At 43.1% G+C, this 22091-nt stretch overlaps 2 protein-coding genes across 10 annotated transcripts in view; one reads left to right on the forward strand and one right to left on the reverse strand.

The window, feature by feature from the left end:
* The window catches only part of Ak9 (adenylate kinase 9), a 122016-nt gene extending 102462 nt beyond the window's left edge, over nucleotides 1-19554 (reverse strand). For 3 of the 9 annotated variants that reach the window (XM_040758208.1, XM_040758210.1, XM_040758207.1), the window contains exons 1-7: nucleotides 18817-19117; nucleotides 13513-13640; nucleotides 12043-12106; nucleotides 9984-10036; nucleotides 9788-9884; nucleotides 7676-7788; nucleotides 3877-4062 (exon numbers count right to left, since the gene is read on the reverse strand). In XM_040758208.1, coding sequence (XP_040614142.1) covers nucleotides 3877-4062; nucleotides 7676-7788; nucleotides 9788-9884; nucleotides 9984-10036; nucleotides 12043-12106; nucleotides 13513-13629 — 630 coding nt within the window. In that variant the 5' untranslated portion in view covers nucleotides 13630-13640; nucleotides 18817-19117. Of the gene's footprint in view, nucleotides 1-3876; nucleotides 4063-7675; nucleotides 7789-9787; nucleotides 9885-9983; nucleotides 10037-12042; nucleotides 12107-13512; nucleotides 13641-18816 lie in introns of all 9 variants that reach the window. The other 6 variants (XM_040758212.1, XM_040758211.1, XR_005881830.1 and 3 more) reach the window with 5 other exon arrangements.
* Nucleotides 19555-19591: 37 nt separating this feature from the next.
* The window catches only part of Fig4 (FIG4 phosphoinositide 5-phosphatase), a 101343-nt gene continuing 98843 nt past the window's right edge, over nucleotides 19592-22091 (forward strand). The window contains exon 1 of the mRNA XM_005073240.4: nucleotides 19592-19817. Within this exon, the coding sequence (XP_005073297.1) occupies nucleotides 19752-19817 (66 nt within the window). The 5' untranslated portion in view covers nucleotides 19592-19751. The remainder of the gene's footprint in view (nucleotides 19818-22091) is intronic.

The following is a 22091-nucleotide window of genomic DNA, read 5'->3' on the forward strand; positions in this document are numbered from 1 at the left end:
ATGCTCATGGAGCTGAAGGATTAAAATAGTACAAATGGTTATCCTACCAAAAGCAATCTACAGATTTAGTGCAATCCCCCTCAAAATTTTAAAACTTACAGATCTTGAAAGGACAGTTCTCAATTTCATACACACACACACACACACACACACACACACACACACACACACACACATTCCAGAACAGCTAAAACAATCCTGAGCAATAAAATAACTGCTGGAGGTATCACCATTCCTGATCTCAAGTTATACTACAACGCCACAGTAATAAAAACAGGATGGTATTGATGGTATTGGCAATAAAAGCAGACACATTGATCAATGGAAATGAATTGAAGACCCAGACAAAAACCAACACATCAATGGACACTTGATGTTTGATAAAGAAGCTATAAACACACATTAGAAAAAAAGATAGCATCTTCAACAAATGGTGCTGGTCAAACTGGATGTCTGCATGTAGAAGAATGCAAATAGATCCATACTTATCACTCAAGCCCAAGTGGATCAAAGACGTCAACCAGAAACACTGAACCTGATAGAAGAGAAAGTGGAAATAGCCTTGAACTCATTGGTACCAGAGAAGACTTTCTGAATAGAACACCAACAGCACAGGCACTAAGCTCAACAATTAACAAATGGGGCCTCATGAAACTGAAAAAATTCTGTAAGACAAAGGACACTGTCAATTAGACAAAGTGGCAGCTTACAGAATAGGATAAGACTTTTTACCAACTACACACTCAAGAGAGGTCTACTATCCAAAATATACATAAAGTACTCAAGAAACTTGATATACAAAAACCAAATAACCCAATGTAAAAAAGGGGGTACAGATAGAAACAGAGAATTGTCAATAGAGGAAATTCAAATGACTGAGAAGCACTTAATGTTCAACATCTTTAGCTACCAACAAATGCAAATCAAAGTACTATGAGATACCATCTTACAACTGTCAATGACTGAGACAAAAAACACAAGTGACAGCTCCTGCTGGTGAGATGTGGAGCAAGGGAAACACTCTTCTACTGCTGGTAGGCGTGCACATTTGTACATTCACTTTGGAAGTCAGTGTAGGACTTGGGATGGGAATTGATCTACTTCAAGATCCTGCTACACCACCTTTGGAATATACCCAAAGGATGCTCCATCCTACTACAAAGACAACTGCTCAAACATGTTCATTGTTGTTCCCTTCATAATAGCCAGAAATTGGAAACAACTTAGATATCTTGCAGCAGAAGAATGGATAAAGGAAATGTGGTACATTTACACAATGGAGTATTACTCAGTTCTTTAAAGAATGATGCCATGAAATTTGCAGGCAAATGAATGGAACTAAAAAATATCATTCCAACTGAGGTAATCCAGATCAAGAAAGATAAGTATGGTATGTGCTCATTTATATCTGAATATTAGCTGTTAACTAAATGATAACTGAGATACAATCCATAGACCCAGAGAGAATAGGCATAGAGGAAGGGACTAGGTGGGACACACGGATCTCCCTGGGAGGGGGAGGTAGAATAGATTTTATGGGTGGACTGTAGCCCAGAGTGGGAGGTATGAGAACAGGAGAATCAGGTGGTAAGGGAAGGGCAAGAAGAGATGGGATTGAGGGAAGAAATGAGGGGAGAGACAGCTAGAACTGAAGAACATTTGAAGAACAGTATAGAAACCTAGTGTGGTAGAAATGTCCTAAATATAAGAAGGCGATCCTAATGATGTCTCCAAATAATGAGGGAGATGGAACCCCTACTGGCCATCTCTTGTCACTAAACAAAGTTTCCAGTACCAGAACTGAGTTTCATCCAATTGAGTTGTTAGCTAAAAGGGTCCCATAAAAATCCTCAAACAACCCAGGCTGTTGTCAATACAATAGGCTGCTCTCCACAAACTGACAGTAAGGTCCTATTGCTGATGATAACACCCACACATAACTCATTTAACATGGAGAGGTTGAGCTGGTGCCTACACAGAACCTTCACCCCCATGTGCCAGTGTCTACAACATGGAAAGGTACTCTGCAGGCTACCAAGAGAGAAAAGTAAACATCAACCCAACAACAAACCATTGACCTACAATCTGTCCTGCCTCTAAATGCTAGGGTAATTTTGGCACAAACTTTGTAGGAGTAACCAACCCATGTCTTATTTGGCTTAAGGACCACTGAGATGGAAACCATATCTGACACTGTTTGGGTGACCAAGAACCAGAGATAGCTCAGAGAATCTATTATAAAATGAAAAAAAAGTAACAATAAGATGTTAATTTGCTATACTCATAGATCAGTGCCTTATCAGCCATCGCCAGAGAGGTTTCCTCCTGCTGCAGATGGGAACAAATAAAGAGACCCAGAGAGAGAGGGGGGGGGGACACCTTGGAATAAACAGCTCTAAATAAGATATCTCCATGAAATCCTCCACTTAGAGATCAGGGAACCCCACAGAAGAGGAAGCAGAGGACTGGGGAGACAGAGGGGATGGAGGACACCAGGAGAACAAGAACCTTTAAACCAACAGAGCAGAGCTTGTGTGAACTCAGAGGCTGGAGCAGCAAGCACAGGTCTGCACAGGTCTGCACCGGGGCCTCTGCAGATACACTGCAGCTTTCAGTTTAGTGCTTTTACGGGACTCCTGAATGTATGAATGGGTGCATCTCTGATTCTTGTACCTTCTCTTGGGCTCTTTTCTTTCTGTTGTCTTATCTTCTCCAACTTGAATATGATGACTTTCATTTAATCTTATTATATTTTATTTTGTTATGTTTGGTTGTTACCCCTTAGAAGCCTGTTCTTTCCTGATGAAAGACAGAAGGGAGAGATCTGGATGTGGGGTGGATCTGGGAGGAGTAGAGGGAGGGAAAACTGTATTTAGATTATATCGTATGAGAAAAGAATCTATGCTTAATAACAGGGGGAAGATACACGAAAAATGTGTGTTTTTACTGACCATGAGACACGAAATTAAAATACACTGAGATTTCATCTCACCCATCAGATGGGCCACAATTGAGACAACAAACAACCAAAATTGCTGGCAGGGACGCAGAGGAAAAGGAACCTTTATATGCTGGTGGAGATGTAAGTTAGTCTAGCAACTATGGAAAACAATGTGGAAGTTCCTCGAGGAAACTAAAATTCAAGTTACCACATGATCCAGCTATGCCACATGTGGGTATATACACCCAAAGGAATCAAAGTCCTTACGGAAGAGATTCCTACAGTCCGTGTTCACTGTGGCATTCTTCACAGTAGCCAAGTTATAGGGTTAGCCAGGTGGTCACCTATCAGTGAACAGAAAAGAAAACGTAGTGTGTGTGTGTGTGTGTGTCTATAATACATATATGTAATATGTTACACACACACACACACACACACACACACACACACACCAGTATTTTCCTGCCATAAAGAGTGCCAGTATGCAAGAAACACTGACATCACATCATGGTAAGTGAAATAAGCTGAATTCAGGAAGGAAAACATAGCATGTTTTAAAAAAATAAATCAGACCTGAAATTGAGTATTTAGAGGGAAAGAGGATCAGTAGGAGGGGTGAGGGCATCTAGTAGGAATGATGGGGGTAGTAAGTATGTCCAAAGAACATTGTAATCATGTATGAAAATGTCAAAACAAAACCCATTGTTCTGTGTAATTCATATGTGCTAATTTTAATGTTGGACATATTTTAAGATTCAGATAGTTCTGAAAATACAAGGTATTAATCTCCTGCAGACCATAAAAATGTAGAAACAAACAAACAAACAACAACCAAAAAAACCTTAAATTTCTTGGGCCTCTGCTTTTCCCCTTGCTATCGCTTAATCAAAGTAGACTTTAAAGGTCATGTGGCAGTGACTACACTGGAACGTTACCTCTTCTTCTTCTTGTTCTTCCTCCTCCTCCTCCTCTTCAACTTTTCCGTCTTTGGCCGAGTCCTTCTTCCGTTTCCGGCGACTCTCAATGATCTCGGGGTCCCACTGCTCTCTACTGTATATGTACCCTGTGGTACTGTGCTGTCTTTGTCCAGAGATCCTCTGGCACAAGTCATAGTCACCACGCTACAAAGCAACATTATCAAATCATTTAAGACATTTGATCTCCTAGGAAGGCAGGTTCCCATAGAGAAGTGGAAGGAATAGTCATCCCTTTAATGAGATGTTGTGCTTTTCCTTCCCAGAATCCCCACCCCATAGTGTCACCTCTTACAAAATCTCAGGCATGAAGCTTTGTAAGTCTGCCCATTTTTTTGAATTGCTCAGAAAAACGTAACTTTTCTCTTTCTTCTTTCTATTTTTCTTTTTAAAAAATGTATTTATTTTTATTTTTTATGCATGTGGGTGTTTTGTCCTCAGGCATATCTGTGTACCATGTATGTGCCTGGTACCCCTGAGGGCCAGAAGAGGACATCAGATCCCCTGTAACTGGAGTTACAGACATTGTGAGCCACCATATGGACGCTGGGAATTGAACCTGGGTCCTCTGGAAGAGCAGTTGGTGCTCTTAACCACTGAACCATCTCTCCAGAACCTCTCTTTTCTAGGCATGATTTCTCTAATGCTTTGGGCTTCACTCCTCTTTTAATAAACTTCAATTTGCTTGAGTTCAATTTTTTTGAATAAGCTTTTATTTCCTGTTTTATATTATCCACCAGGTAAATTTAAATTTTTTCCTTAAATCTGAGCAAATGCAATTCTGTGATGGTATTTTGTATCACATTCTAGTCTGATATTAATACATATGAGATTATCAGACATTTTAAATAGAAGAGAGAGAGCTAGCAGAATGGTGAGAGGAATAAAATATAGAACAGAAAATCAGTTTAATCTGCAAAGTTTCACAGGATTTTATTATTTTAGCTTAAAGAGGCTAAGAATGAAGGAAAATGAGGAAGAAATCTACTCATATCCTGCCAAAACACTGGTGTGTGTGTGTGTGTGTCATACTTGTTGTCACTTCATGGATAAAATATTTCACAAGATTCAGAAATGGGACCTGAGAGATCATGTTACATAGTCTTTAAATTCTGCAAATGAAGAAAACTTACTCCACATGCTTACCAAAGCCCCAAACCAAAATGTACAAGTATCTTCCGTCTTTGAAGACCCTTCCTTCCATGTGCATGGATTCGCTCAGTTCTCAAGCTACCCTTAGAGGGAAGTAACCTCATGTCTTGCAGATTAGGGAAATATAGACTGGCTAAAAGCAGACAGCAAGGTCACATGGTGGTTTTCCATCCATCCCTGCGCTCTCTGTGTGCTTTACGAATGCTAGTGATGCTGTGAGACTGCAAACCCTGCTCAGAATGCTTCGCAGGATAAAAAAAAAAAAAAAAAATCTAGATGAAGGGGTGGGGATTGCTCAGGGGTGAAAATGCTTGTTGAGCAAGCCCATGACCTGAGTTCAGTTGCCGGAAGCCATGGACCAAACTGGATACAGAAGTACAGGTCTGTAATCCCAGCACTCCTCCCAGGACACAGGAGACTCTGAGAACAAGTTGGTACAACCTCCACAGAGGCCTGTGTGCCTGCACTCACACACAGATCAATAAAGCATCTTAAAATTCTAAAATTATCCGGATGGTCTTTTAGGTCAGTAGTGCTCAAACTTGTCTGGAGAGCTTGCTGCAGATTTCTGTGCCCCTTACAAGTTTCTAAGCTCAGAGTGACTTAGCCACTTTTAAAAAAAAAAAAAAAACCAAACAAACATTGTCAGCCTTAGGTGGGGGAGGAAACACCTCCTGCTGGCCCTCTACTGAGCAGGCTGGGGCAGGAGGATTGAGAGATGGAAGTCATCCTGGGCAACATAGTCTTCTTTTTTTTTTTTTTTTTAAGCATCTGATTCTGGTGACAGCCACACCTGGAGAACAAAAGAAGCAAGGGACTGTGGGCCCCACCTTACTCATTTTGTGACTTCTTCGTGCCATCTCTAAGTGGAGATACCGTGCTGTGCATATTCTTGCAAACTTAGTGAGGCAGACCTTAAGTGGGCTTCCTAAGTTTTCACCAAAAAGATTTTAGTTAATGCAGGTAATAAAAAAAAAAACCCACATAGCTGAAGGAATCGGTCATTGAGTTAGTAAGGGGCCCTGCTGGGCCTCAGACAGGGTCCTCAAGGGTTGGGAGCAGAGACTCTCTTGGCACTCACAGCTGGATGCTGCTCCCACAGCTTGAGTCTTAGCTAAAGAACTTGCATTTGAACAACACCCGGGCACTGCTGCCATTTGCTCTGAGAACCTACTGTAGACACCAGCTGGCCACAGGAGTTCTCTGTAGCACAAACCCCTTTAAGTTATCTTGGAAGTCAGACACTTTTGGCCTCAGAAAATATACACACACTCACAGTTTTACATGTAATTGAAGGAGACTCATGGGTCCCAAGCTGGAAACTTCTAGCCTACAGAAGTCCCAGGCTTTTTCCAATTAACCCCAAACTACTGAGAAGCTTGCATTGCCCTGGGTTGCATTACAGGCGGGCTCTCTACACTTTGGTTACCCAGTGGAAGCCAGACAGAGGCACTCGCTATCATTCACAAAGGGACTAAGTTAAGGACTGTGTTCACTCCTCGGAGCCTTCTCGTCTATGATGTCTGTAGAAGAGTTCTCTCTCTGTCCTGGGAGACATATTCTCTTGACCAGTATCTGACTACAGTTCCCCTCCTGATGCTTCAGATGAGGAAGTGTGTGCAGTTCACCTCAATTGTCAAATTGTCACAAGCTAGAATTACCTGGAAGGCAGACCTAGGGAGGTCTAGATCAAATCGGCCCGTGGGCGTGTTTGTGGAGGGCAGTCTTGATTGCTTTAATTGACACGGGGTGGGATGACCCAGCCTGAAGTTAGTTGTCATGTCGTGTCTGTGTTGTTCTAGTTGTCATGTCATGTCTGTGTCGCTCTTCCCCAACCCCACCCCCAGCTTTTTGTCCTGGACGACAGAAGCACACACATTTGTTTCTCTCCACTCTTGCCTGTAAATGTGATGCCTGGCATTTCCTGCTGCCCTGACTTCCCTGCTATGGTGAACCATGTCCTCGTTCGTCTTCTATTGTGTGATACACACCACGAGCAAAAATACCTCAGGGAAGAAAGGGTTTGGCTTACATTTCCAGTAACAGGCCATCACTGAAGGAAGTCAGGGCAGGAACCTGGTGCAGAAACCACAGAGGAAGCTGTGGACTGGCCTCCTTTCTGACTGAGTGCTCAGCCAGCTTCTTCTTAGAACCGCTGGCCAAGGGCAGCACTACCCACTGTGTCAGTGATGCTCACGCTGCCTTAGCTGTGAGGAAGGCTGGTGATGGGGTGAGGAAGTGGAACTTCAGGAGCAGAAGCACAGAAGTGTGATACACAATGACTGTTTGCATAACTACCCAGAAAGCATGGAAACAAGGGCTGGAGACACAGCTTGGTGCTTAAGACCATGTACACTTGCAGAGGACCCAAGTTCAAGTCCCAGCACCCACATCAGGTGGTTCACAACTGCCCATAACTCCAGCCTTGGGGGAATCTTATGCCCTCTTCTGGCCTTCTTAAGCAACTGCACTCACATGTACAAGCCCTGATGCAGACCCACTATTAAAAATAAAGTAAATCTTTTTTTTAAGTGCGAAAGCATCCCTTGAATTTAAGTTCTCTGAAAAGGAAAGATTTGCCATTGCAGTAAGAAACTAATATCCTTACCTTAATATTGATTATGACATCTGGTTGCAATTCTAAATTTTTAATAAATTCTACTTGCTTCAAGGTGTTCATGGTATCCTGTGAGAGTGATGGTATTTCAGTGATGATGTAACCTGGAAATTACAAGTTAACAATTTATAGTATTATCACTATGTGAGAGCATGGCTTTACTACAATTTATAAAATATTACACAGCTATTTATAAGTGAAATTCATAATTATCTATTATGAATTTTAAGTTAATAGTTATTACCACATGAAGTGTAGCTATGAATAATTTTTGATAAAAAAATCACTGACTAGGAGGAAACATCTTTAAAAACCTTAAGCCAGGGGCAGGCGAGATGACTCAGGTGGTAAAGGTATTTGTGACAAAGCCCAACGACCTGAGTTCAGCCCCAGGGTTCGTAGGCTGGAAGAAGAGAACCAACTTCCTCAGGCTGTTCCCTGACCTCCACATGCTTGCCATAATGTATATATGCTCCCTCTTAACCATAGCAATAAATAAAAAAAATCCGAGTCACTTTGTTTTAGATGAGACACGTATGGAAAGAAACTCCAAGCCAAATACTTCTTTATCTCAGGTTAGAAACTGTCACATGACCTTTTATGTCACCTATTATTTTCATCTTTAAATTAGTACTTAATAACACAGTAGAACACATACACAGGATATCCATGCAGGCATAGAGAGTGAAAAAATACCCACGTACCTGCTGTGCAGAACACAGTATGAGTATTGGCTTGCATTCCCATACAGAGGCTGAAATCTCATTGAAATCAGTCTTGGATACCAGCATCATATTGATTTTCCCAATATACTTCAAATTATGTCACTTGCTTGCCCAAGAAACTTATCTATCATTAATAAAATACATTTCAATTCCTTAGCTAGAAATGAAAGGACTTCAGTATATTTTTCTGCTATTTTAATGTTTTTTTTTCTCTTTGAGGAACAAATGTAAACTGTTTCAGCCTTGAGAATATAGTAAATATTTTTTGAAAAGCAAATAAAGTGAGATAACTACTTAAAGGACAAATGATATCTGTTGATACAGTTTTTTTTGTTTTTGTTTTTACGAGACAGGGTTTCTCTGTATTGTTTTGGAGGCTGTCTGTCCAGCCCGGCCTCGAACTCACAGAGATCCACCTGCCTCTGCCTCCCGAGTGCTGGAATTAAAGGCGTACGACACCAACGCCCGGCTTGATACAGTTTTTATTGTACCATATTTTGTTTTTGATCCCTATATTCTTATGTAGCTTTTTAGATTTCAGTCTTGAGAACTGAACCCAGGGCTCTTAATATGCTAGACAAGTATTCCACCACCAAACTACACTTCAAGCTCTGACTCTTACAGTTACAAAGCTCTCCCTTGATTCTCTTCCCTAATTTTCCTTCTTTCGTTCAACAAATCTATTTCAGGAGACGTCTTTCTTTCAAGGGCATGTATATGAATCTTCCCTTCTTTTGCAAATATCTCAGAGTTTTGCTCTTCTCTTTTCAGTTGCCCTGGCTTCAGTGGCCTTGTCTAAAGAATTAGAGAAAGCAAAGCCCTTTTGTGCAGGGAGAGACTTTCTGTATGTGTAACTAGGGAGCAGGCTGGGTGAGCAGGAGTAGCCCTGGCAACATGTAGTCAGTTTCAGAGGGAAGCAGTTCAGGCTCACAAAGAGACTGACTGCTGACGGTGCTACAATAGTAGGGTGAACACGAGAGCAGACAGGAGAAGTCAGAGGCCTTGCGAGAAGGCCAAGGCATCCTTTCTGATGCTCTGAGTCATCAGATAGCAGAGTTAGGCAGTAGTGGCACACTCCTTTAATTCAAGCACTCAGCAGGCAGAAGCAGGTGGATCTCTGAGTTTGAGGCCAGCCTGGTCCGGAGCGAGTTCCAGGACAACCAGAACTGTTACACAGAGAAACCCTGTCTTGAAAAAACAACAACAAACAAAACAAAACAAAACAAAACAAAAATGCAATCATGGACACCAGAGGATTGAAAACAAAGAAGTGCTTGAATCTGAGATGCTCAGCTCAAGAAGGGTTGTGAGATTCCTGAGTTAAAGCAAAAGAAAGAGAACTCCAAGTAACTACTGGCACGCAAATGCGTGCACATACCAAAGTGAGAGACTTCTGGAGACTTGAGCTTCTCCAGGATCAGCTTCGTGATGAGCTCATCTGGGATGCTGTGACCGCTCACCAGCATTGACTGCAGCTAGAATAAGAACAGACACTGTGCATTACCGTACACTCTCTGTCTGGGAGTCACAATTTTGGGGTTGTCGTAGTAACTTGGAAATGTAGATTTGCTCACCATAGTTCCCGTTTCAGTCTCAGAGGCAATGTGTTCTTCCAAAACCGATAAAGCTAAAACATGAGTTCAACATATGAGTGCAAGCTGATATTCGGATGGCTAAAATAGGAAACATTTTCTGAATGTTTGTTAACTGTTGGCAAAGATTAATGTGGCTATGTCACCTGAGAGTTTGCAAAGCATATTTATTTATGCATGTTAGATCGTTTAAGGTTGGCCAAGGTAGAGGCAAAGGATTGTTCCACCGATAACTCATCTTGGCCACTCCACTATCTTAAAATCTTAGTGGACTAACTCTCTGAGGACCACTGGGCCTTGGATGACTGCTCCATGGGAGGCAGTGGACAGTAGGAGAATGGAATGAGGTGGTGTGTGACAGTGACATGTAAACTGTCCCATGTCATGCAGAAGTACACAGCAGTATTATCAGTCTAGATCCTTTAATGCCTTGGTCTCATTAATTGTCTATGTTGATAGTCTATCAAGAAATGTGAAAATAGATAAACACTGGTTTAAAAAAGAACCATGAGAATTCCAGTAAATATGCTATTTTGAAGGAATATGTCCTGCTAGGAATGGTGGGGAGCCTGACCTGGGAGAGAGGTGAGTTGAATTATGGCACCAGCAGTTTAGATGCATTGATGTTCTTTAATAATCTGAAATATAAACTTTTTATTTAAAAAAATGGGCCGGAGAGGTGGTTCAGTGGCTAAAATATCTGAGTGTTTTTGCAAGGAACCCACATGGTGGCTCAGTAGCTTCTGTAACTCCAGTTCCAGAGGCTCCAAGACCTCTTCTGGCCTCCATGGGCACCAGGAACGCATGTGGTACACATTCATATATGAAGGAAAAACATCCACACACATACATGAAACAATAGTGAATCTTTTTATAGAAGAGGAAAATTATTGAGTTCTGTGTGAATGTGTTCTGTGATACCAATTGCTCTCCGCACACATGAACAATTGTGGCCTCTCAGTTTTACTAACAGTATACGGAATGCCCATGTTATGACATCCTTGCCAACAATGACTACAGTTAGTTAAGTGATTTCAATGACTCACCACCAGCTTGTTAGACAAATATGAATCAGTGTTAATTTTTTTTTTTGGTTTTATGAGACAGGGTTTCTCTGTATTGTTTTGGAGGCTGTCGGTCCAGCCCGAATTATTTTTAATAATATAAGAATAAACATTTCTTGCATTCCTTAGATTTAGTTCCACTTTTCTGAGTGTTGTGTGTATGCGTGTGTGTGCACTGTGTATACGTGCGTATGTACATGTGCACATTCACGCACATGTATGGGAAACTAGAGGTCAGTCTCAGGTCTCACTCCTCAGGAGCCTTCCACTTTGGTTGCTGAGCCAGGGTCTCACTAGAGGCTGACTGACTAGCCAGTGACCTCCAGGGATGCCCCTGTCCCTGCCTGCCCAGCACAGGATGGCAATCGTTTGCCACCACACCTGGCCTTTGTTGATGTGGGTGTTGGGGATAGAACTCAGGTCCCCATGTTTGTGTGGCAAGCACTTCAGCTGTGTCTCCAGCCTGTCTTTATGAATCTCTTATTCACCTCTCCCTTATTTTTCTATTAGGAAGAAAATAGCATTACTGACTAGAAGGATGTGGTGTGTGTGTGTGTGTGTGTGTGTGCGCGTGCACGCGCGTGCGCGCACACACACATCAGCCTGTTGTCTTACATGCTTCAAAGAATGTAAGGAAATTTATAAGTAAAGCCTACACTTTTTTCTGATAAGGGTAATAAAATTTCTGGAAAATGCTCTGAAGAAAAGCTTCAGTTATTTCTCTTTCCATCTCTAAGAAGACGCTCATGCACACATATGAGCATTCTGATGGAAACAAAGGTTTAGAGGAAAGACAAGCCAGAGACATCTAATAAACATGACTGGACTGATGCTATTAGAAAGTTGGTACTCATCAGGTGGACAGGTGTGTGATGAAACAATTAATTATGGGATCTTAAATTGGTGTTCATTATGCAGTTCTATATTGTAAATCTTTGAAACTATTCATACTAAAGTATTAGAAAAATTAAATTTACCTTCAACACGAATACATTTCCATGCCTGTGCTATATTACGGGCTAATGTTGTCTTCCCAGTCCCCTTTAAAAGAGAAATGTTATTAACTGTAAAGACGAGGCACTGATACAGAGAATTCTATTGATGGTTATAATTACATAAATGTTTACCCTATAAAATGAAGAGGGCCCTATATATTTAGAACTTCATTTTCTCCACTTATATATTCCACATATTCTGAACTTATTTAAATATATTATTATGGAAAGAAATTATGAAGCTATACCTGAAATTAGGAAGCTACACCATCGGGATATCATAAAACTTTGTAATTCTATTTATGGATCATCATAAAATATATTGAGATTTGTCATTTTATTTTCTTTCTAAAAGAAACATGGAAATTTTGGTAACTTCCACCTAATAATTTTAGTTCCTCTTTTTTTTTTTAACAGCTCTGGGGTTCAACATATTGTGGCTACATGGGTGAGAGCCTTGCATTGAACAATATCATTGGCCCTGCATTTATTTCTTACTTTAATATGAAGCCTTGGTAAGCTGCCCAGGCTGGTTGTGAACTCAGTCTGCAGCCAGAGCAGGCTATAAGGTTGCGATCCTCCTGCCTCAGCCTCCTACACTGCTGTGACTACAGCCTCAGCCCATACAGCAATGGTGAAGAGCAGATAAATCTTTTACCTGACACCCTTGGAGAGCATCCTATTTCAAAGTTACAAGGTCATTCTGATGAAGTGATATTTGAACCTGGGTGCTGTCAGTGTTGACATTTAGAACCATGTTGTTAAAAACATAATGAAAATTGTTAGGAATGTTTCTTGCTTACCTGTCCTATGGTTCTTACCAAAAATTAAACCAATGGTGGGACCCTTCTTGGCTTCTGCTGTTTTGGAAGATTCTCTAACTGACTATCCCAGTCCTTTAGTTATTGATTAGCTCAATGGCTGAAAGCAGAACTCGCATGGAAGTCCTTCCTACAGCTGTCTAGGCGTGAGCAACTTTATCACAGCTCCTTGGGGCTAGCCCCATTTTGCAGGGAGATGACAGCTGGTTTTCTGATACACTTCAGGCCCGTTTGCCCTCCACTCCTCCCGCTGTCAATAGACCTCATAGTTCATCTCAAATATCTGGGGAGCCTCACAACAAGTTTCTAAGGAGATCTTGTATTCAAATCACATCTGAAGTAATCCTAGGTCAGCAACAATCACCATAGTAGAGTGTGTCGATAAGTTATATCCTTATACTATTAAAACCAGCATCATTGTAGCCTAGGTTTCTCTTCTAGAGCTCAGCACAAGGAGACAGACACATATGAGCTCAAAACAAATATAGTATCAGAGTTGAAGTGATATTATGAAAACCTCTCAGACACGAAAAAAATGAACATACTATGCAGTTTCCAAGCTTGTACGGTAATATAAGCTTGCTCTTTTAAAATTAAAAAAAAAAAACAAAAGTTAGAAGTGATAACTTACTGGTTTCCCAAATACAATAAAGCAAGTAGGTTTGGACAACAAAAAGTTTCTTTCCATTTCATCTTCATTAAAGATATCTGCAAAAGGATATTCTTCTTTCTTCTCTGCCGAATCCATAATAGAAAACACTGCAATTAAAAAAAGCAAAACTGAAGGGCTTACAGTTGTTGGAGCAGGAAGGTGGGTAAGAACTCCATGAATTCACTTAGCCCAGGAGCCATATCATTAAACATTTGAGAAAGAAACAGCATATAACTAAGGCTGTTTAAATTGAAAATTTCAATCAAATTGGAAATACACGCACACATACACACGAGCGTTTGCATTGTAATATTTATTAAATTTCTACAAGGCTGATCTTTAATGGAAAGCTTTTGCTAGTTTGAGCTGTTTATTTCTGGGCACAACCTATCACTTTAAACTTTATGTCTGTAATAGCAGAATTTAATTTATGGTGCTTTTGTTGAAATGAATCACAAATAAACTGGGTCAGTGAGGGTTAGGGTTAGGGTTAGAGTTAGGGTTAGGATTAGGGTTAGGGTGAGGATTAGGGTTAGGGTTAGGGTTTGGGTTAGGGCTAGGGTTAGGGCTAGGGTTAGGATTAGGTTAGGGTTAGGGTTAGGATTAGGGTTAGGGTTAGGGTTGGGGCTAGGGTTGGGGCTAGGGTTGGGGTTGAGGCTGGGGCTGGGGCTGAGGGTTAGGGTTAGGGTTAGGATTAGGGTTAGGGTTAGGGTTAGGGTTAGGGCTAGGATTAGGGTTAGGGTTAGGGTTAGGATTAGGGTTAGGGTTAGGGTTAGGGCTAGGGTTAGGGTTGGGGCTGGGACTGTGGGCAGAGGTGAGGCTGCTTTGCTCCTGGGTTCCCATGTGTCACCGGGCTGACTGGCTTTGGAAGAACAGGAGCCATTTATAAAGAAAACTTCAAACCAGGAAGCAGTCTCTGGATAGCCTGATGCACAGCGATCAGCAGCTACGTTAGAAACCGTGGAGGCGTTCCTAAAGCCAAGACCGGGGAGCAGGCAATGGGAATGTCAGCCGACACACATCTAAAACCTAGGGAGCAACTGAACCACAAGCGATACGTCAGCAGTCTCGGGGTACAGTGACTCCTGCTTCCAGCCCAGGAGCTAACCTTCTGAAGGGGAAGGCGAGGAGTCCCCAAGAATAGACAGAGTAACAATGGGCAAGTGTTGTCACTGGTGATGCCACAGCTTTCTCTAAGGGACACTTGTAACCACCAACAGGAGAATGTGGGAAACGGCACGTCTTACTCTCAAGGACCACTGGGTAAAGAGTCCCAAAGTTGAGCAAATGCTGCAGCAGCCCACTGAGTGATAAAATGGGGAATTGTGAATGAGTCTAAGCAGGTCTGGAAGGGCAAAATAAGGCTCATAAATACGTAGTCCAGGCTCCCCACTCTGAGTCCTGTTATCTGGTTTTTACATTTATTTCAGGTCAAAACTCAGGTAGACTTCCCTGGGAAAAGCTGACACACGGAGAGAAACATCACAGAAAGTTATGGCGTGCTGGTGCAAACTGCACATGAACACTTCTAGGTCTTAGTTCCACTTGCAGGGAGCTCTGAAAAATAGCGATTGGAGGACTCCTCCTGCAGGCAGAGCGCTGAGCGGAGCTTCTAATTCCTCAAGCTATTGGGCAATTCTGAATGGCTTCTTCAAGGGCCTACAGGGCACAAGGTCAGATGAGAAAGGGAACCCTGAAAAAGCCTGTGTCTGGGCTTGTAATCAGTTTGGCACACACATTTAAAGTGAACTCTTCCCATCTGCCTTCTTACATGATCCCCTTCCCTTGAATGCAAGTCGGATGTGTGACTTGCTTCTCATGGGTATCTTCTATCATATTTGACTTCATCTTAGCAGTTGGAGAGACACTTCCCGTTGGCTCAGAAGGAAGCAGCTGTGTTGTGAGATGGCCATGTGGCAAGGATTGGGGTCTGACCTCCAGGAGTGGAAAGCAACACGTAGCCAACAGCTAGAGAGAACAGGAACCTCTGTCCTGTTACCAGAGATGAATGTTCCCAATGATGGACTGGATTCTCTCCTAGTCGTTAACATTTCAGTAACACCTGACTGTGGAGGACTCAGCTGATCTATGCCAGGACTCCTGGCCATGGAAACTATGAGATAATAAATGCTTTAAGATGTCAAATTTGTGGCATATTTTATACAGCATGGAAATCTAGTATCAGCAAGGATGAAATGTGTGACTCTTTTCATTCACAAACCATACATTTGTAAAGGCCAAACTGATAAGCAAGGTTGATTCCAGTCGGTCTTCCCCTGGTCCTCTGCGTACTGCAGGTTCCTAAATGGGAGCACTTGGTGGCCGGATGAAGTGACAGAGGCTATGCCATGACTTAGTAAGGCTCCCTCACATTTCCACTACACCAGATGCTCTACATCTCCACAGCTGAGATGAGGCTGCCAGGACCTATGGAAAGGAGTCCATTTCATTTTGACTAAGGGTCAGAGAGTTCAAAAATGTCCTTATGCCTTTAAGTCGATAGCTTGTCTTGGCCTTGGTAGTGGATGTCTCTATCTATGTAACAACAGACTTAGGCTCAGGTGTGTTTACTCTGGACCCTGAAGGCCGGATGGTAGGTGTGGCTACCAAATACCTGGAAGATTAAGGGAAGTAAGTCTCTTTGCCCCTTATACATGATAATAGAAATCTTCTGCCATTGTCCCCACTTTTGGTTGGGCAATTAAGATTGTTAAAGAATAAACTAAGGGCTCATTCAGTATGGATTGAATGGCCCTCCCGACAGATACCCTGTGCTCTGTCTCTTAGCCCCTTTAGTTAGCTTTTCTTTATCCACACTCCCCCTCTCAGGTATGAACCGTGGGCTGCCTGGCTGGCTCCTACTGCAGCCCCGCAAAGACAGCTTCCCACATGAGGCTAAGACTTTAACATGATACATCTCTTGGGGAACCAAAACGGTTACACAGGATCTAGGTGAGTTTGCTTTCTCCATCCATCGTCTGTTGGCCAGCACACCTAACGAAGAATTGAGTTTGTCTCACATATCACCATGAATCTCATGGGACATTGCCTCGGATCAAAGGATCCTTTTTGCAGTAAGGTAAACATTGTAAGAGGTGTGTATGGGATCTAATGTCTCTACCACATCACAGCTTACCTAGAAGTTGTTGATGTGTTAGAAAAGCATCTCAGAGGTGCGGGTATGGCACTGTTTAGTATTGTAAGGGATAGTGAAGTACTTTATGAACCAAGTAATGGATGGAGAAGTGGTCATTATCCCCATCACTCTGTGACTGATTTGGGCAATCCCTCACAATTTAAAACTCTGGTGGGGATGGTGGACTGGGTTTGCTGGATGGGAGAGATGGTTGTTAGCAGAGATCCCAGTCAAGGTATGACAAAACTGAAACTGCTGCCACCAACTGGTCATTTTTGGCTCCACAAGCCTATGAGGAGTCACTGCTGGTAGGTGGAGGTAGATTTGGAATTAAATAGTTGGGGTTGGGAAGGTAACGTTGAACTCTGGGGAGTCTCTGAGATAAGTCTTCACACTGAGACCCAGGAATGACAACTGGTTTTCTGCAGGACAAACAACTTACACTCACATCAGTCCTGGCCAAGAGTAGGAAAACCTAGAATGAATGATGAAGAGGGAGATGATGAGTGATCAGTTACGGACCCGGGGGCCAACTGCAACATCGAGTTCTGCAGCTGACTGCGTTGATCTCCTTTCTGCAAGTCTTTTCCTCTTAGGAACCGGGAGTAGTCACTACCTTCAAGGATCAGTGATGGGATGGTGGGATGGCGAAATGGGGAGCGTGGGTGTGACTGGCTGAAAGGGTGGATGGTGTGACCATGTGGGGACCATGAGTAGGAGTAGTTAAAAGGGTGGAAGTCATCGGATGCTACTAGAGCTCTTCTCATGCACGTGACACACACCTTTTCTAGGTAATTACTGAACTTTTGAATACCAGCATGTGGAATTCCTCTGTGAGTTCCATACACTCTCTCTCTATTTGAGCCCAGACAAACAGGGACTTCCAAGATATCAGTGCTCTGCCATAGAAGGCTCTGCCAGTAATCCATGGGGGTTGGTGAATAAACACGATGATCCTTTGCCCCCAGAAAGTGAATAGTTCCAAGGTATGTACTCCTTATTCCCTAGTGAATTTAGCTGACTAAGAAGGTTGCTTGGTAATATTCCTCCCTCCCCAGTTTCCTTCCTTGCCACTGTTTCCTGGGATCAGCCCTTATATAACAGCTTGGCACTTTTTAAATTGTCTCTTTTTTTCTGCTTCTAGGTGATGCAAACAAAGAAAGTCCTCAAAAGGGAGGTGCTTAATTGTAGTAAAAATAATTGGAAACAATATTTGAAAATCAGAACTGTACATTTTAAAAAGTGATTTTCTAAATCAAAATATTCTGCAAATGTTTAGCTTACATTAGAAGACTTGATTTATGAAAAGTTAAGAGGTTCAAGATTCAAGATGGAGATAAATGGATTACCTGGGGCCTGTTGGCTGAAGAACAACATCCAGTTTGACCTCTGGCTTATTCTCTCTGTCTCTGTCTCTGTCTTTGTCTCTGTCTCTCTCTCTCTCTCTCTCCCTCTCTTCCTCTCTCTGTCCCTCCCTCCTTCCCTCCCTTCCTCCCTCCCTCACACACACTCCGGCCATCTTTCTAGTTTCTCAAAAAATATATCAAACTATGAAATAAAACTACTAATTTATAGCCAATTACTTTAGAAATCTTAAGCCGGGTGGTGGTGGCGCACGCCTTTAATCCCAGCACTCGGGAGGCAGAGGCAGGCAGATCTCTGTGAGTTCGAGGCCAGGCTAGACCGACAGCCTCCAAAATAATACAGAGAAACCCTGTCTCGTAAAAACCAAAAAAAAAAAAAAGAAATCTTGTAACCCCCCAACTTAGAATCTACAGCAAACTTTAATATCACATTCAGCTGTGTTTGCATTTTTCAAGTTTTATTATCCTTTCATCATGAGAACCCCCTAGTGGTGCATTCTGGGGTATAGAGACATCCCTGGGGAACCTAGCACTTCCTGCTAGTTTAGCTACGCTGTCTTACACTGTAGCAGGTGTTCGGCCGCAACTGTGAGACAAATACCCTGGATGCTGAAAGGAGAACCGGTTTTGAAAAGTTGGTTTAGGAACAGATCGTGGTTTAGTTTCGGAAGAAAGATAGTTGTATGGGGGCCCCGCAGCAAGTGGGCTTCCCTGCAGCTGATAACAAAATGCATCTAGATGGTGGACAAAGGTCCTCCCATCTCTGGGAAAAGGGCTGCTTACCTGGCCCTTGTGGACCTGGGACCAACAGCTGCTACTTCCAGAGGCTCCAAGTATCTGTTGGGCGGTTGCCCTGGAAACCTGTGGGTGGCTGGCAGGGCCCCTTGGAGGGCGGGGCCTCAGGAGGTGGAGCTGTAATTCCAGTGAATTCTTAAATGTTTGCTTTTGTGTTCATAATTATAAAACGCCCTTTCTCACAGATGTGGGGGGGATGAGCAGAGTGAGTGCATATGTTGTCTACTCAATGCCCACTTACGTCCAGAGGGCAACGGAAACACTGTAAACCAGAACGGTCCCAACATCAGTGCGTTTCCTTATACTGCACCGTCTCTCTTAGAATTCACAGACGTCAGCCTCACACACAAAAAGCGCAAATACCACACTGGAGAAATTAGGAAAGATTCGTGGGCCACACAGCCACAATTTGAACATTATTGACTCTCACGGGAATAAAAGAGGGAACAAAAGAAGGGAAAATCACAGGCTTCAGGAAAAAAACCACTATGAGACAGGTTTCAGAAAAGTAAAGAACAGACAGGAAGAAACAGACCAATTACGACGTGGAGAAGCCGACTGGAACCAAGACTCCAGTCGCCTGACCTCCTTCCCTTAAGGATCGAGATAAAGCAGATTTTTTTTTTAAACCAGACCTTAACAAAGATGGCGCCCTCAGCGTCCGCCCTCAACAACGCCATACTCCTGTAACCCCGCCCCCGCGTATGGGCGGGTCTTGAGGGGAGGCGTGACTGGGGAATCCGGAAGCACCCTGCGGCCACCGACTCTGAGGGTTTAGCGCGCCGACATTGCTTTTCCTCTGCACGGTCTGGCGAGCTGGGTCTGCAGAGTCTCCTCCCTCTGTCTCCAGGGGCGGGCAGGCAGCTGTCACGCCCTGGGCCGCGGCCTGGTGCCCCGTAGTGGGGCCGCCACTGGCTGGAGCCATGCCCACGGCCGCTGCCCCCATCATCAGCTCGGTCCAGAAGCTGGTGCTCTACGAGACCAGAGCTGTGAGTGTCTGCTGCGGCGGGACGCCCGGGGCGGGAGGACAGCGTTGCCGGCGGTGGGGGGACGCGGTGGGGTCGGGGGTGCTTCCCGCCTCCCCTCCCAGCTCCGCAGCACCCACCGTGGGAAACGGCCTCGGAGGGCGCCCGCCTGCTGGGGCCGTGCGGCCAGACACTAGTGGGTTAGCGCGCCTGTCCTGATTAGGTGGCTTGGCTGGAAGATGTTCATACAAACAGGTGCTTGTGGTCCACAGGAATGGCGCACAACTTCTGAGTTACTTGGCGATTCTGTTCTGCTTTCTCAGAATCTGTTAAAAGTTCTTCAGTTCACTTTTTACAGTGAAGTCAGGGATATGAAAAAATTTTGACCTTTGCCTAGGCAACTTCTAGTTTGCATTCCATGGAATATTGTCACTGTGATTGGTGTTAATCACTGTTTTCGCTAAGATTTGGGGTTCCGTGCCATGAACATGGACATGGACAATTATGTTACTAGTTAAATTATGTTGCTAGTTAGTTCTCCAGCTTATAGAGTGGTACTAATGGAAGTTCATATTTTCTCATTTCTATGGTTGGAAACTGCGTGGCTTACCCGAATCTGGCCTTTGCCTTGATATTAGGGTCAGTGTTTAAGTTAATTCACTTCATGGTCACAAACTTATGAGTATCTCATAAGGTATATTCAATGGAATATGGCTAATTTTCAATAGAAGTGAAAGAAAGTATTTACCTCCCCAGTTTCTCACAAATCTAGTAGTGCCTATCTTGTTTCATGTGTGTACAATTGCTGGTTCTAAACTAATTTGACAAAGAAGTCTGTTCGATTGAGTCAGCACAGAAGATGGAATAACATTATTTACAAGTATCTTCACTTCTCTTCAGAAATATCATTTTGCCTGAAACAAAAATTTCTTTCTGTAAAATGTGCTGGTAAAGGTCCCTGATAAGAAACTTAGTAAATTGGTGCATAGGATTTTAGCCCACTGATAGGCTGAGAATTCTGGGGCCTGGCCCAGATGTTGTGTTGTTTGTAAAGTAGAATTTCTTTTCCAGAACTCTCGAGTGGCACCTATGCTGAGGACAGTACACTTTGTCCCTAATTTCATCTCAAGTCAGCAGTCAGCAAACCCGTATTTGAGATTCGGTTGTGTACATTTTTGTGCCTTAATTATCCAGTAAAATCACATCAGCATGGGTTCCCTAAGTTTACCCTGTGTTGTTCTACTTCTTTCTGTCTCACCCCATCTATCTTTTCTTGTCAAATCCTTTATGGTTCCAACAACACACTTCAGAGGGTTTGGCAGACAAAAGGTAGTTACATCAGAAGGAGCCATTGCAGGGGCTCTCTGGAGGACTCAACTCTCCAGTTCTGGAAAAGCAGGACCAAGACAGCAGGCTTGAGAACACTCCCAGGATGCAGCCCACAAACAGCACAGGGATGAAGGGTGGGATGATAGACTCAGCTCTTATTGGATAGCTACTCCTGTGGATAAGCGGTGACAGTAATTCCTTCGATGTAGGACTACCCCTGCTTGCAGCAGGTGGTTATCAGTTAAGTGGCTCCATGTTTATTTATTTACTTGTTTATCCAGAGTGAAAGCAGAAAGATTAGTTTTGAGTCACTTGCTCAGAGATGAAGGGACACTACTCAGAGAAGACATAAAACTACTAGCAACTGAGCAAGTGGTAGTAATGGAAAAAAGTTAGCCGTGATAATGGGAACAATGGCTCACATTTACAGAGTGGGTCTTTGCTGTCCTGTTCTAAGGTCCCTGTGTCTTTAGAGTTGATGTGAAGTCAGTGTTACACTGTCACTGTCACTGCTACTGTTGTTTATTTGGGGAAGAGGAGCGTGAAGCAAGGTACTACTGCAGATTGGTCTGGAGCCTTCTGCTGGGTACAGGTCTTTCTAACCAGACTGAGGCGTTGCATAGTGATATTGAGGTCAGATGGGTAGAACTCTTCCTATCACGTTTACAGAGTGCCTCTATCATCTAAGACAGTTAATATTCTGCCATTTTTTATGAAGTGGAGTTGGAGGCTTAAGCATGAGGGTTAAGAAAGCGGCACTTAGAAGACAAGAAGACACTGAAAGCATAGCTGTGGGCTCTCAAAGAAGAGATGTGGAAAGGAAGGTATACTGACTGTGGGTACAGGCTCCTTCGGGGGAGTGACCACCTCATTCTTTATTACTCATAATTCATTCCACTGCTTACTGTTCTTAAAGTTTTGTATCCTGAGGCAAAATTGAACAAATTGAAATGCTCAAATCTAAACTTG

The sequence above is a fragment of the Mesocricetus auratus genome, unplaced genomic scaffold, assembly GCF_017639785.1.
Source record: "Mesocricetus auratus isolate SY011 unplaced genomic scaffold, BCM_Maur_2.0 Super-Scaffold_100018, whole genome shotgun sequence".
NCBI lineage: Eukaryota > Metazoa > Chordata > Mammalia > Rodentia > Cricetidae > Mesocricetus > Mesocricetus auratus.